We start from the raw sequence: 16,712 nt of genomic DNA on the forward strand, positions 1-16,712 counted from the left end.
ACTGTGACAGTATATTGGACAACAGAGGTGGAACAAGATTAGTTGTTCTGTTCAGCAATGCCACAGCTAGATATCTCTCATTGAGTATTATAACCCGAGTATTGATTGAGTATATATTAACGATAGAGTATTATCAGGTCTGCTAATCTCATGAGGTGAGTACTTTAGAATACTGGCATGATTGATGTGTTTGTCATAAAGATGGCTGAGAAACTATTTTCATGACACACTTGTTTAGGTTGTGCCCATAAAAATATAAACAAACAATGTAATCTTCTATAAAAGTATATCTTTATTTCTCTTTTTGTTTGCATATTATACATTGTGACCGTAAGACGATAGACAGTGATGTAAATAAAATCTATCTTTAAGAGGCTCACAACGTCATTGATAGAACTGATTAACACATAGTTATACATTGATAGATTGAGCCATACATCAGAGCACTACTGTATATAAATTAGGACATCTTGAAGTTACATTCAACACTATGAAGGCTACGTAGTGATCCCCCCTTTCACTGACAATGTTCAAATAAAAATTAAACAATGATTAAATGAAAGAGGCTATCTTTGTGTAACCGTGTGACTCCTTGTGCGTCTGTGTTATGTAGTATTGTTCTATTATGATTGTGCATTATTGCGTAATGTAGCTGGCTATTTGGTTCCCCTGTCCTTGTACAGTGAAGACATTGACCATCAGTGTCCTGGAGGTCCCAGAGTGGGCTTTATCACAGGACACTTCATCCACTGTCCTCCACACCTTCAGCAGCACAGAGACTCCAGAGAATCCTACTGCTCTACCACCACTGTGACTCCATACCCCTGCTGCTCACCTTACAGTCCATCTACCTTATCTGTGGAGAGAGAGAGGACAACATTTTGGTTCAGAGTTTTTAAGTGTAACATTAACTATCCAGTGGTTAATGTGTGCTCAGTCAGATTGGTTAGGTATCAACGAGAGACATAAAAAGCCTTTCCTTATGTGATGTTGAAATAGCCCTATCTAATCAAATTGGCTTGACATTCCGTGACAACGTAGTTTAAGTGAACCCGTACCTTTAGGGACGAACTTCAGTGAGCTGCTGAATATTCAGAAACGTGAGAGTCCTTTCTTTGGCCCGTCGCCCACAAACTCATGACCCAGTCCATTTCCACACTTCCCACATCGGACCTGAAACACACAACTATCAGATTCCATCTTTCCATACAATAGTATACTCAATTCTATGTGCTACATTTTTACCAAGAAATAAGTGTTTTCATTCATAAAACTCTGAAAACCCTATGTACACTGAACAAACATAAAACGCAAAAATGTCAACGATTTTACTGAGGTAGAGTTCATATAAGGAAATCAGTCAATAGAAATACATTCATTGGGCCCTAATCTATGGATTAATAAAGATATGCATATGTTGGTCACAGATACCTTTAAAAAAAGGTAGGGGAGTGGATCAGAAAACCAGTCAGTATCTGGTGTGACCACCATTTGCCTCAAGCAGCGCGACACATCTCCTTCGCATAGTTGATTGTGGCCTGTGGAATGTTGTCCCACTTCTCTTCAATGGCTGTGCAAAGTTGCTGGATATTGGCGGAAACTGGAACACGCTGTCGTACACGTCGATCCAGAGCATCTCAAACATGCTCAGTGGGTGACATGTCTGGTGAGTATGTAGGTCATGGAAGAACTGGAAAATGTTCAGCTTCCAGGAATTGTGTACAGATCCTTGCGACATGGGGCCGTGCATTATCATGCTGAAACATGAGGTGATGGCGGCGGATGAATGGCACGACAGTGGGCCTCAATATCTCATCACAATATCTCTGTGCATTCAAATTGCCATCGATAAAATGCAATTGTGTTCGTTGTCCGTAGCTTATGCCTGGCCATACCATAACCCCACCGCCACCATGGGGCACTCTGTTCACAACGTTGACATCAGCAAACACCTTGCCCACACGACGCCATATAGTTGTGAGGCCGGTTGGACATACTGCCAAATTTTCAAAGATAACGTTGGAGGCGGATTATGGTAGAGAAATTAACATTACATTCTCTAGCAACAGCTCTGGTGGACATTCCTGCAGTCAGCATGCCAAATGCATGCTCCCTCAAAACTTGAGACATCTGTGGTATTGTGCTGTATGACAAAACTGCACATTTTAGAGTGGCCTTTTATTGTCCCCAGTACAAGGTGCACATATGTAATGATGATGCTGTTTAATCAGCTTCTTGATATGCCACACCTGTCAGGTGGATGGATTATCTTGGTAAAGGAGAAATGCTCACTAACAGGGATGTAAACAAATTTGTGTATAATTTGAAAGAAATAAGCTTTTTGTGTATACGGAAAATGTCTGGGATCTTTTATTTCAGCTCATGAAACATGGGACCAACACGTTTATATTTTGGTTCAGTGTACAATCAACTTATCAAACACATGATTGTTAGGGCCTTCCCAAGTTCAAAATGAAACACTGGTTACAAATGCAGAAATGGAATGCAATACTCTACACACATCCTGTTAAAATGAACATTGGCTCATCATTGCATTGACCACAAGCAGACAAGTACTTAACAATGAACAGTCAACAGAGGGATGTTCATATGGAGTAAGGTTAAGTTGCCCCTAGACCAGTGGTCACCAACCTTTTCTGAGTCAAGATCACTATCGCAGTCAAAAAGCAAGCCGAGATAAACTGCTCCGATTTTTTTTAAACATTACATACTTTTTATAAAAACAAATCTGTAGGAATTACATTTGTGAAGTAGGCCTAATAGATTATCACAGCATATTGACTATATGCTTGGCCTGCCAATATTGTTCTTCTCAGACCATATTATATTTCAAAACTCGAGCTTTGATAACAAAATAGATCAGTTGTTGTATCACTTGCGAGGCACAGCTGAGCATAAATTGAAATAATGTACTTTTTTATTTTACTGGACTAATGGTACCTGCATCTGATGGTCAGTCTCAGCGGAGGGAGGGATAGAGCAGCAGAGGGTCCGCCTCTCACGGTCCCTGCTCTCTCCTTTCCTCCGGTGAGACTGACCAGAGAGGGTCAATGTCCACCCACTGATGGCGAAACTCAAGTTATTTCTCATTATTTCTGCCTCATGCACAAATTCATGTTGTTCCTATGACCAGAGAAAGTGAAATATTCCTTGATATTAAAATAGACATGACGAGCTGCTAATAATAAAATGCAGGGCTATCGATACACTTGGCTACTAATTCATTGCAGCTGCAGCACGAGTGGAAGTAGGGAGAAGTGCATTTATGTTTTGTAATAGTGTTGAATAAAAACAGTGCTGAATAAAAACGTAAACATTAAATTACTCATAAAAACAGCAGCTCTGTTGTATTCCTTGACAGTTTCTCTCTGGTCATGGTTTTAAAAGTTATGAAATCTAACGTAGGCTAGTGTCAAACTTTGCTGTGGGGTCGTGGAATCTGTACTAGGTGATTTGAGTGATCTGATTGGCTAGCACAGTAGGAGCACTTGATTTAGACACAGCTCTCCTGGTCCGCAGGGTAAGCGGAGTTTGTCCCCTCAGACAAATTAAATGGTTTAAAATGGGAACACTTTGCCTACCCGGCGCACAGGGCTTCGGAATCAAGTGCACCTTCCGCCAAAAGCACAAAGTCGAATACAAAAATAAATAAAGGAGTGCAAGCCTTTATCGTGGGATTTTCTACAGAAATGTTTGGTGATCGACTAGGAATGCCTAGAAGATCGACCAGTCGATCGTGATTGATCGGTTGGTGACCACTGCCCTAGACACTGATCTTGGGTTAGTTTTGCATTTCCCCCACTAATGGTTAAGATTGGGGAAGGGGAAGCTTAGCTGATCTTAGATCTGTACCTAGGGTACACTTCACAACTCTGGTCCAATGCAACTCCACTCCCAAACTGAGAGGATCTCACCTTGAATGCCCCAGGTCTCTCCTCGTGCTTGGACACACTGTCCTGGAGGACAGTCTCAGTGAAGGCAGGCCAGGGGGAGGAATGCTCGTACTTGGATCTGCTGGAGAACAGCTGGTGTCCACACTGGGCACACACATACAACCCTGGGGAGATAGAAGATTAGAGTGAGATCAGCCAAAAGGAGATCTAGGATCTATGGTCAACACATTCTCCAATGAAGTTACAGGATGATTTGACCAGTGAAAATGACAATGAGAGTATAAAAGTGCAGTTGACTCGCACTATTTCCTTATGGAAACCGGTTTGTTATCTATCAACCCTGGGGAGGGATCCATGTTCAACACATTCTCTTTGAGTGATGTTAAAGGATGACTTGTCAAAACCTACATTTGAAATGATGACATAAGTGGCAACTTTAAGATCGAAATATACTTGTATAGGCGCTACATTGTATACTTATAAATAATATCATTTATATTTTCAATTATACTTTATAGTTACTGCAACTACTAATGTTTGGTTTACAGCACCTGTGTTTTCTTGGCACAGTAGAGTTAGTTGCTACAGTGTAACTGCCACTGGTGGTTCAAGCTTCCGTCATGGTTTGGTAAGAGCCAGGGGCGCATTCAGCAGGACGCAACGTTTTGAAACGTTCAGATATAAATATGTTAGCTATGTAGAACAAACATGCTCTCTGACATGTAGACGAAGGACTCACGTCGCCTCTATTCATGGCATTTCTATCTGCAACGTTCGAAAACGTTTGGCAACGGAACGTGGCCCTTGTGTAATCAGCGATTACAAAAGCATGCTACTTTTAGTTAGCTACTGATTGAGCATAAATTAGGTCAGTCAATTTTAGGACACACACAGTTGGGCTACTGTAAAATATTCACCAGTGATATCTAACAATATAACTAACTAGCAAGCTAGACTTTATAGTTATGTGCCACACAACGTCCCAAACCAAACCAAATCAAATGTATTTATAAAGCCTTTTTTACATCAGCAGATGTCACAAAGTGCTTATACAGGAACCCAGCCTAAAACCCCAAACAGCAAGCAATGCAGATGTAGAAGTTAATTTTACTGACTAATCTCATGTTTACAAGTTTAGTTAGCTAAAATACTGTAGCTACTGTAACTGACTAACTTGCTATCTTAGCTAGCTGAGGAGCCTCTTACCAGTTTTAAAGTGGTCTTTAAAGACCTCACCACCGAAGAAGGAACAAAAGGACATTACTCCACTTGCAATGAACCTCAATGTGAGTATAAAAGTGCAGTTGACTCGCACTCTTTCCTTAATCAATCCGGTTCGTATCTATCGGCTTCGAGAAAAGTTCAGACTTGTGCTTGCTTTGGGACAGCAGCAATGGGCAGGGACTGCTGAATGACGTCGATTGTTCAAAGCTCCAATTAAAGTGTACTTCCGGTTGCTTTACGGTGAGCGCTTCAAAATAAAAGCCTCAACTCAAATGGTTAGTGCTTTCAGGGCTCCTTGGGACGTCCCTACCGGAAACCCTAACATTGGGAGAAGTTTGCTTTTTATTTTTACAACCAAATCTCTATTTTTAATGTAAATGGATGTTATAGAAGAGTCCAGACACTTTTTTGTTGTTGCAATTTCACTTGTTTTTGAGAAACCTAACGCAACCAGTGATTCATTCATTTAATATTTTTGCACTGTCTCTATGCACGCTCACAGGGCCCTACACACGCGCACACCAACTCACATAGGCCTACATTCATCATGTACGCTGCTGCTACTCTGTTTATCATATATCCTGATGCCTAGTCACCTTACCCCTATACATACTGTATCTACCTCTATCACTCCAGTATCCCTGCATATTGTAAATATGGTACTGGAACTGACTGACCCTGTATATAGTATGTTTACTTACCTTTTCGTGTTCTTATTTCTTATTTTTATTTCCCGTGTGTTTTTGTTCTACCTTATGTTATTGTTAGTATTACATTCTTATTGATTACGGCATTGTTCGGTTTAGACCTTGCAAGAAAGGCATTTCACTGTACTCGTGCATTTGACATTAAAATTGATACTTTCTCATCCTTGTTTTTCAGTACGGGGGCTCTGAAAAAACATGAACAAATGCTCCAAAAACACCCAAATACGTCCTTTTAGAAACTAAAATGCTGTCAGTATAGCATGAAATTGTGTCATTCCGAACTTTATATTCAAGTTTCTGCGACTCGGGCCACTTCCCCAATCCAGCTGTTCCATTCTCTGTGTAGCCTGCTGCTACAGGTAACTGCCAAAATGAAAGAAACACCAACATAAAGTGTGTTTATAGGGCGTTGGGCCACCACAAGTCGCCAGAACAGCTTCAATGCGCCTTGGCATAGATTCTACAAGTGTCTGGAACTTCCTGTGTGGTAGCACATGCTTTCAATATACTTTGTATCCCTCATTTACTCGCGCTTCTTTTATTTTGGCAGTTACATGTAGAATGGACGGAGAGGTATCACTCGAGTCTCAACAAAATGGAATCTAACGTTGCAGATAAAGTTAGGAATAACACAATTTAATGTGTTCAACATGTTAGGTTCTATTTTCTAATAATTGGATTGATGGGATGACTAACTTAGAAAGAATGCATTCTTGACTGGGCTAATGTAGGCTGTGACACCTGGCAGGCTGTGATTGATGTGAAGAGCTGTTTTAGGGGGTAAAGGGAGATAAGGATTTGTGTCTCCAAATGCTAGACTATACTGGTTCTTTGTGATCTGTGAACCTTCCTTGGACGTAGGAATGATGTCTAAGGGAGCTGGCTCTTCTCACTATGACAGGTTGTTATGATATGGACATATGCCTGGTAACAGAGATCCATCAACGGATTGGCTGAGTAAGTTTAAACCACGCTCAAGTCTCTACTCTAATTGGCCAGCAGAGAGGTGGGAAACTCTCTCTGTCAGAGTATTTGAGTATTGAATCTGAAACAATGTTTTAGTTCTCTGGGGTGCCCTGCGAGGTATCTCAGAGAGCCCGTATATACGAAACATCATATTTACCATTGAAGGTTTTTGCATTAATTAAAATAACTAGTATATCTTAGAAGTCGTGTTGACCTCTTTTGTTCCTAATACCAGATTTGAATTGACGCGACTTTGACAATGTGAAGACCTGCATCACTATACTTTTCTGTTTCTAAAAGTGTTTTTGGAGCCTTTGATCAGGTTGTTTTCAGAGCCCCATAGTGCACAACAAAAATGAGGAAATTAATCATTGGCTGGGGGTAAGTTTCTCAAAAACAAGTGAAATCACAAAAAAAGTGTCTGGACCCTTCTACAACAACCATTTACATAACAAATAGAGGCTTGGTTGTAAAAAAGCAAAATACTCCTTTAAAGAAAAATTCATTCAAAAACGATTGTTTGGTATTTGTTTCATTAGTCCACTGTTGATAAAGTCCCAAAATGTAACGTTTTGCATGTCAGCAATCAAGTTTTCAAGACATAGAACTTTCAAAATACAGAAAGCTTCACAGTATTATGCGTTTTGCCCTAACCCTAACCATAACCCTTACCTAACCATACCAACTTCAATGAGGTACGGACGTCCCAAGGATTCCGGATAGCAAGGACCCTACTCCAACGTACAACAAAGCATCCAGTGACTGCAAGTAGCAAGTTGCAGACTAATAGGCCAGACCCTACTAACCTAACCCATTTTTCATTTCAGTTTAATAAACAAAACAAAAACCGATTAACTACAGATATCACAATTCCCCCACTTATTTTGTCATTTTATTTATATGAATGACACCAGACGTTTGAGTAATATTACGTTTATTGATTTTATATAAAACACACCAACAACATGATTGCAAATGAATGACTTAAACCATCCCTAAAAGCCAAATCACAACATTGATCCGACATGTTTTGTCCTGTCGTAGTCTGTATTAAACAAAGGAAAAACACCATACTGTATAGAAGACAGCAATTTCAAAGGTACATTTCCCCCCCCAGTTGAAAATAAAAGCAGAGGCTGGATATTCAAACCATGCATTTTTTATATATGTCATTTAAAGGACACCCTGGCCAACAAAACTATACCAACAGAATACAGATTCAGAAAGAGAATACCTCCACTTTAGATCTCTCCATAGACCTCTTTTTCTCTCTCAAATACAGATATTACAGCAATTCCATAGCATTGAAAGACATCAATGAATTCAGCATTTTTACAATAGATAACTCTTAAATATACATATTTACAAAAAAAAACACAGGATAAAAAATAACACTCTCCTGAAATCCACCGTTTTACTTTAACTGTTTCACTGCGACCTACAACAATCCATGAATGACAACCCCAACACACAATTAGAACTAAAATTACATGGTGTCAATTTCCAACCAATAAGAGGGCATGAGTGCAAAGAGAAAGGAGAAAATGAGTTTGATCATCCCACACATTTATAACCATATGCATAAAGATTGAGCTGATTGAAGAGTATATTTATCTGATCTCTGTGTATCTAGGTAACAAACCCTGAGATACAGTATCAATTGAGATGAAAGAGGGCTGAGACACTGAAGAGAAGCACAAAGTATTCAGAGGAATGTGAACTAAATTAAATCAGACTAGAATTTATCTCCACATGAGCTTTCTGGCTGGTAGATGATGCTGGTTACTGTGTTTCGATGGGACCGATGGAGAGGTTAAGAGGTTTTTAAAAGACACTCAGTGGGTGTGTGTGTGTGTGTGTGTGCGTGCGTGTTTGCGCGTACATGTATGTGGTGTGTGCTTTGAGCCTCCTCTCCAAGTGATGCATGGTGATCAGGCTGACTATCTCTCTGCAAAGGCAGACCAAGACACAGTTAGTTGGTGACAGTGGTAGGCTTCAGGGTGATACCTGCAACTGCCTGTGAAGAGGCATTTACCACACCACCAAGTTATAGGAGGTCTGTGAACAACACACCCCCTTTTACATAAGTTGTCTAGGTGACAAAATGGATGTTCATAGCCACCCCCTGAATGTAGATAGGTGTATACTACTCCTCTGGGTCCCCCTCTCATTCAGGCTGGGGGCTAGGGGTTGAGCCCCAGGAGAAGATACTAGCCAGCCTGAAGCCTGAGTCCCTGCGATTGGGGTCGGGGAGGGTCAAGGTCTCTGGGGCTGACTTTTTCCTGGGCCGGTCCTTGGGCACAGAGAGGAACTCTGGAGGCTCCGTGGCGAGGGGGGTGGAGGGGGCGCTGGAGGGCCCGTTGCGGGCCACCGAGGCCAGGGGGGTCTCGGTGATGGAGATGGATGGGGGGAAGGGGCCGATCTTACGGTTGGTGGCCTCCTGGGTGGCCCGCTCGTACTCTCTCACCTCATCCATGGTCATTTCTTCAGGAGGGGAGAGAGAGGGAGATTTTATAACCCCATGACATCTACTGTATGTCTTAACTGTATGTCTTAGCATTATAGTGTAATAACAGAATTACATGATACAGTAAATACGTATCTGACTTCACCTGTTGGATTTTAAAGAGCTTACATTTCAAAGGCTCTGGGAGATGAATACAAGCAATACATGAAAAGGAGTTCCCTGCTCTGAACACAAATCTGAATTCATAATCGGTTGTGTGTGTTCCAGAGGGGAGACAGTAACACAGTCATCATCCGCTCAGTCATCATCCTTGCTCACAAGTATCTGTGTGTGTCTGTGCTTGTGTGTGTGTATCTGTGTACGTGTGTGTGTGTGTTAAATCAAATTGTATTTGTCACATGCTTTGTAAACAACATGTGTAGACTAACAGTGAAATGCTAACAGTGACTTTCTTACTTGTGTGTGTGTGCTTTGGTGTGTGTGTGTGTGTGTGTGTGTGCGTGCGTGTGTGTGTTTGGGTCCGTGCACGCGTTCTGTACTGTTCCGGTAGGACAAACAAAGCAAGTTCAATGCAGTAAATGACAATGTATGAACGTTTGAGTGTGTTTGAATGGATGACATGAAATAAGTCAGAGAGGAAGAGGGAGATGAGACACCAGCATACATTAGAGAAACAGTGAAGGTAGAGTGAAGACATATGGCTGGCTGTCTCAAGGCTCTCTACCACGTCCAGTGAGTTTATGCTGTGGTATGCTGTGCTTGTTGGACATTGCCAACTCTAATGTTGGTTTTCTCATGCATGTGTTTCTCGTACTCCTGCACATCATCCCAAGTCATATCTGTGGAGAGGTTCCAGACCGCCACCGTGCCACCTGTTAGCTAGCTAGGGCACTTGGTGCAGGAGGTACAAGGCCTTGTGGGAAGGGTCAGCAAGAGGTCAGGAGGTCACACAGCCATAAAGAGCTGGGGAAGTTGGCATAGTCGGCGGGTAGTCAACCATTAGCGACAAACGCTTGATGGGCCAAAGCGGTGATAACATGGTCAAAGTAACCAAACGACAATTAGTTCAGGTGAAACTGCCCAATATTGTCTGCTTATACATTTAGAGTGCTGCTTTCCAGTCCAGAGCCGTGTTATAGGGAAGTGACTGTGCAATGAGAGAAAAACCAACAAATAGGGCCGGCAGGGGTTGGAACCAAAATAATTATTTCATTCTGAACAGAACAACAATTTTTTGGTTCCGCTCCAGTTTTCTGACCAGCATGATAAAGTTATGAACCCGTTCAAGCAAGTCCTGGTTATGAGCCCGTAAATTAAGTCTAGTCCTGGAATAAAATTCACTTTCAATTGAGATTCTCAATTGAGAATGATTTTAATCAAAGACTTCACCTGGGAAACCAGGGAAACCGGCTCCTTTGTGATATAGCGTAAGTACTGGGAGGGTATGGATATGGGTTAAAGGTCCAATGCAGCCATCTTTATCTCAATATCAAATAATTTTGGGGTAAAAGTATCTTACTGTAATTGTTTTCAATTAAAATGGTCAAAAAGAAACAAAAATAGCTTCTTTGCAGGAGCAATTTCTCAAGCAAAAGTTTTTCTAGGACTGTCTGGGAGTGGTCTAAGTAAGGAGAACTGAAAACTAGCTGTTATTGGCAGAGAGGTTTGGAACTCTGTTTCTTATTGGTCTATTAACTAATTTACCACCTGGTGATATCACAAGGCAGGCCAAAACTCCATCCCACCTAAACAGGCTGACATTTCAGACAGCTCTTACACTAAAAGGGCATTATCATAATGTTCACAATTTCACAGTATTATTCCAACCTCATACACTCTTAGAAAAAAAGGTGCTATCTAGAACCTTAAAGGGTTCTTCGGCTGTCCCCATAGGAGAACCCTTTAAAATAACTATTTTTGGTTGCATGTTAGAACCCTTTTGGTTCCATGTAGAAGCCTTTCTACAGAGGGTACCTACCTAGAACCAAAAAGGGTTGTACCTGTAACCAAAAAGGGATCTCCTATGGGGACAACTGAAGAACCCTTTTGGAACCCTTTTTTCTAAGTGTGTAGTGTGGAAATATACAGTGGGGAGAACAAGTATTTGATACACTGCCGATTTTGCAGGTTTTCCTACTTACAAAGCATGTAGAGGTCTGTCATTTTTATCATAGGTACACTTCAACTGTGAGAGACGGAATCTAAAACAAAAATCCAGAAAATCACAATGTATGATTTTTAAGTAATTAATTTGCATTTTATTGCATGACATAAGTATTTGATCACCTACCAACCAGTAAGAATTCCGGCTCTCACAGACCTGTTAGTTTTTCTTTAAGAAGCCCTCCTGTTCTCCACTCATTACCTGTATTAACTGCACCTGTTTGAACTCGTTACCTGTATAAAAGACACCTGTACACACACTCAATCAAACAGACTCCAACCTCTCCATAATGGCCAAGACCAGAGAGCTGTGTAAGGACATCAGGAATAAAATTGTAGACCTGCACATGGCTGGGATGGGCTACAGGACAATAGGCAAGCAGCTTGCTGAGAAGGCAACAACTGTTGGCGCAATTATTAGAAAATGGAAGAAGTTCAAGATGACGGTCAATCACCCTCAGTCTGGGGCTCCATGCAAAATCTCACCTCGTGGGGCATCAATGATCATGAGGAAGGTGAGGGATCAGCCCAGAACTACACGGCAGGACCTGGTCAATGACCTGAAGAGAGCTGGGACCACAGTCTCAAAGAAAACCATTAATAACACACTACGCCGTCATGGATTAAAATCCTGCAGCGCACGCAAGGTCCCCCTGCTCAAGCCAGTGCATGTCCAGGCCCGTCTGAAGTTTGCCAATGACCATCTGGATGATCCAGAGGAGGAATGGGAGAAGGTCATGTGGTCTGATAAGACAAAAATAGAGCTTTTTGGTCTAAACTCCACTCGCCGTGTTTGGAGGAAGAAGGATGAGTACAACCCCAAGAACACCATCCCAACGTGAAGCATTGAGGTGGAAACATCATTCTTTGGGGATGCTTTTCTGCAAAGGGGACAGGACGACTGCACCGTATTGAGGGGAGGATGGATGGGGCCATGTATCGCGAGATCTTGGCCAACAACCTCCTTCCCTCAGTAAGAGCATTGAAGATGGGTCATGGCTGGGTCTTCCAGCATGACAACAACCCGAAACACCCAACCAGGGCAACTAAGGAGTGGCTCCGTAAGAAGCATCTCAAGGTCCTGGAGTGGCCTAGCCAGTCTCCAGACCTGAACCCAATAGAAAATCTTTGGAGGGAGCTGAAAGTCCGTATTGCCCAGCGACAGCCCCGAAACCTGAAGGATCTGGAGAAGGTCTGTATGGAGGAGTGGGCCAAAATCCCTGCTGCAGTGTGTGCAAAGCTGGTCAAGACCTACAGGAAACGTATGATCTCTGTAATTGCAAACAAATGTTTCTGTACCAAATATGAAGTTCTGCTTTTCTGATGTATCAAATACTTATGTCATGCAATAATCATACAATGTGATTTTCTGGATTTTTGTTTTAGATTCCATCTCTCACAGTTGAAGTGTACCTATGATAAGAATTACAGACATCTACATGCTTTGTAAGTAGGAAAACCTGCAAAATCGGCAGTGTATCAAATACTTGTTCTCCCCACTGTTTATAAAACAAGAAAATCATGTTTTTGACTGCACTGGGCCTTTTATCTGAAGTGGAGCAGCGCATTAGTGGGTGGACACAGGGTGGTTTGTTATAGTGGTGGTTAATGGTAGAATACACACGCTCTCAGGAATATTATTAGACAAACCTTAGTAATGTAGGCTGTGGAAGACCACAATGTAAGGACGGAGGGAAGGACCACTGGTGTACAGCAGGGCCATGTTCATTTAGGGCACACAACGTTTGAAATTGTTTTGCAACAGAAAATAAAACTTGTTTTTCTTATTGGACAGGTAGTCCATCTCTGATTCAGTTTATTTTTTTCCATTTGGTGCTGCTAAATGAATATGACCCAGATGATATTCAGCCCACAGGAGGTTGGTGGCACCTTAATTGGGGAGGACGGGCTTGTGGTAATGACTGGAGCAGAATTAGTGGAATGGTATCAAATACATCAAACACATGGTTTCATTTACTCCATTCCAGCCATTATTATGAGCCGTCCTCCCCTCAGTGGCCTCCACTGATACAGCCACTTTCACTGAATCTCCCACAGCTCTTGGAGGAAGGGGGAAAAAAATTAATGGATATGTGCCCACAAACAACGCAAGCTAGATTGACCTAAGGCTATAGTGCATCTCCTGTGCTAGTTATGTACTGTATACTGGTTCATGTTGTATGTGAATAGGGGAAAGAGCAGGCTCTTGTGGTCTTAAATGTTCCTCTATCTTTAAAGTCAGGCTCAGTAAGTCCCAAATAAAATAGCTACTGACTCTCAGCATGCTCTCATGTTCTCTCATCCTATGACCCATACAGTACAGAGTCAAGTGCTCTCTGTATCTGTGTACAGATTCTCTGAATCATTCTGTTGCAGTGGAAACATCTCAAGTGGCACCTTCTCTGATGAAGGCCAGCGAGAAAACGTATTGGTTGTGAGAAATGGGCTTTATAAATACAATGAATCTATTGTTATTATAAAGAATGTTTATGTTCCTTTTCCATGACAATCGTGATGCGTCAGCTTTTCAAAAACACTTACAAAGTTAAGTACATAATTCAAAATGTACGAAAGAGTTATCTGGCCTATCAATTGTCTTTTTTCAAAAATAATACAGCTAAGAAATGTATCAACAGGGTGAGAAGTGTAGTTTCAGTCAGATCTGCATTCAAATACTATTAGAAATGATTTGAAATAGTGTAGCTGTTTTTGATTGAGCTTGCCTGTTGCAATGGAACCAATAGAAAAGTATTGGAAGTACAAACCCCACCCACCTGGCCCTCCAGGCAGGTTAAAGCTTAAGGTATTTGAAAGATTTTAAATAATGTCGTATTTGAACTTAGGTCTTGTTGCAGTGTACCTTGTGTTTGACAAGCCTGGTCACACAGATCCATTTTATAAGCCTTTTGCTCATAGTGTTGAAACAGGGAAGCAAATCAATGAAACAGTGAAGACATGCTTAGACAAGAAATGCTCAGACTAAAAACATAATACAAAATAATGGTTATTAACACACCTCAGTGTGGGTAAGAATCCTGGCCCCAACACTACTCTGCATCTCCCTCCCTCTCTGTCTCCCTGCTCAATAAAATACAAATACTATAAAATATATATCTATAATATATATATATTATATATATATATCTATATATATATATATACAGTGGGGGAAAAAAGTATTTAGTCAGCCACCAATTGTGCAAGTTCTCCCACTTAAAAAGATGAGAGAGGCCTGTAATTTTCATCATAGGTACACGTCAACTATGGCAGACAAACTGAGAAAAAAAAATCCAGAAAATCACATTGTAGGATTTTTAATGAATTTATTTGCAAATTATGGTGGAAAATAAGTATTTGGTCAATAACAAAAGTTTCTCAATACTTTGTTATATACCCTTTGTTGGCAATGACACAGGTCAAACGTTTTCTGCAAGTCTTCACAAGGTTTTCACACACTGTTGCTGGTATTTTGGCCCATTCCTCCATGCAGATCTCCTCTAGAGCAGTGATGTTTTGGGGCTGTCGCTGGGCAACACGGACTTTCAACTCCCTCCAAATATTTTCTATGGGGTTGAGATCTGGAGACTGGCTAGGCCACTCCAGGACCTTGAAATGCTTCTTACGAAGCCACTCCTTCAAATCAAATCAAATCAAATCCGTTGCCCGGGCGGTGTGTTTGGGATCATTGTCATGCTGAAAGACCCAGCCACGTTTCATCTTCAATGCCCTTGCTGATGGAAGGAGGTTTTCACTCAAAATCTCACGATACATGGCCCCATTCATTCTTTCCTTTACACGGATCAGTCGTCCTGGTCCCTTTGCAGAAAAACAGCCCCAAAGCATGATGTTTCCACCCCCATGCTTCACAGTAGGTATGGTGTTCTTTGGATGCAACTCAGCATTCTTTGTCCTCCAAACACGACGAGTTGAGTTTTTACCAAAAAGTTATATTTTGGTTTCATCTGACCATATGACATTCTCCCAATCCTCTTCTGGATCATCCAAATGCACTCTAGCAAACTTCAGACGGGCCTGGACATGTACTGGCTTAAGCAGGGGGACACGTCTGGCACTGCAGGATTTGAGTCCCTGGCGGCGTAGTGTGTTACTGATGGTAGGCTTTGTTACTTTGGTCCCAGCTCTCTGCAGGTCATTCACTAGTTCACCCTGTGCGGTTCTGGGATTTTTGCTCACCGTTCTTGTGATAATTTTGACCCCACGGGGTGAGATCTTGCGTGGAGCCCCAGATCGAGGGAGATTATCAGTGGTCTTGTATGTCTTCCATTTCCTAATAATTGCTCCCACAGTTGATTTCTTGTTTCTGGTGTCCTTTGACAGTTCTTTGGTCTTGGCCATAGTGGAGTTTGGAGTGTGACTGTTTGAGGTTGTGGACAGGTGTCTTTTATACTGATAACAAGTTCAAACAGGTGCCATTAATACAGGTAACGAGTGGAGGACAGAGGAGCCTCTTAAAGAAGAAGTTACAGGTCTGTGAGAGCCAGAAATCTTGCTTGTTTGTAGGTGACCAAATACTTATTTTCCACCATAATTTGTAAATAAATTCATTAAAAATCCTACAATGTGATTTTCTGGAAAAAAAATTCTCAATTTGTCTGTCATAGTTGACGTGTACCTATGATGAAAATTACAGGCCTCTCTCATCTTTTTAAGTGGGAGAACTTGCACAATTGGTGGCTGACTAAATACTTTTTTTCCCCACTGTATATGTGTGTGTGTCAACTAACTGGGACAGAGACAAGAAGCAAACTCACCAATCCACTCATCCACCCAGGCAAAGGCTTGTCTGTGTCCTAGGAGCAGGACGTCACGGATAACCTGAGGATGGAGACAGGAGGAGAAGGAAGGTAAAGAGGGAGAGTGAGAAAGAAAGAAAGAAGTCAGGAAAGAAAGTTAGTAGACATACTGTAGTGAGAGGACAGGTGAGTCAGAGACGTTGAACTTTAAGAGTTGTTCTCTGTCTTCCTTCCACTCCTCCTCCAGTGAACGTTAGCCATGTGTGTCCCTGTATGAGTCATGGTGTGTGTGTGAGAGAGAGAGCGAGAGAGAGAGTAATGGTTCTGCATGTGATGTCAGGGAGAGAGACCCTCAGGCAAGGAGAGGGACAGCTCAGAGGGGGAACAGGGGTATAGGTAGGGGTGGAGGCGGCTAAATTGAATTGAAGGGAGAGGAAATGGATGGCTGAGAAAGTTATATTGGGAGAGGGCAAGGAGTGAAGAACGCCATTGTTGGTGTGTGTCTGCCTGCCTGTGC

General features: G+C 41.7%; 1 protein-coding gene and 1 pseudogene across 2 annotated transcripts in view; both read right to left on the minus strand.

The window, feature by feature from the left end:
- Positions 1-272: 272 nt before the first annotated feature.
- On the minus strand, positions 273-5,313 carry LOC311104496 (methionine-R-sulfoxide reductase B1-A-like; annotated as a pseudogene). Its single transcript has 4 exons — positions 5,121-5,313; positions 3,936-4,078; positions 1,059-1,173; positions 273-856 (listed from the first exon to the last, which is right to left on the minus strand). The product of its transcript is annotated as a methionine-R-sulfoxide reductase B1-A-like (transcript).
- Positions 5,314-8,978: 3,665 nt separating this feature from the next.
- The window catches only part of LOC311103748 (cytoplasmic phosphatidylinositol transfer protein 1-like), a gene marked incomplete at both ends in the record, with an annotated part of 89,483 nt that continues 81,749 nt past the window's right edge, over positions 8,979-16,712 (minus strand). Inside the window, 2 exon segments of the mRNA XM_084145390.1 lie at positions 8,979-9,295; positions 16,214-16,277. Of these exon segments, the coding sequence (XP_084001516.1) occupies positions 8,979-9,295; positions 16,214-16,277 (381 nt within the window).

The sequence above is a fragment of the Coregonus lavaretus genome (genome assembly GCF_964263955.1).
Source record: "Coregonus lavaretus genome assembly, chromosome: 28".
In the NCBI taxonomy this organism is placed as follows: domain Eukaryota; kingdom Metazoa; phylum Chordata; class Actinopteri; order Salmoniformes; family Salmonidae; genus Coregonus; species Coregonus lavaretus.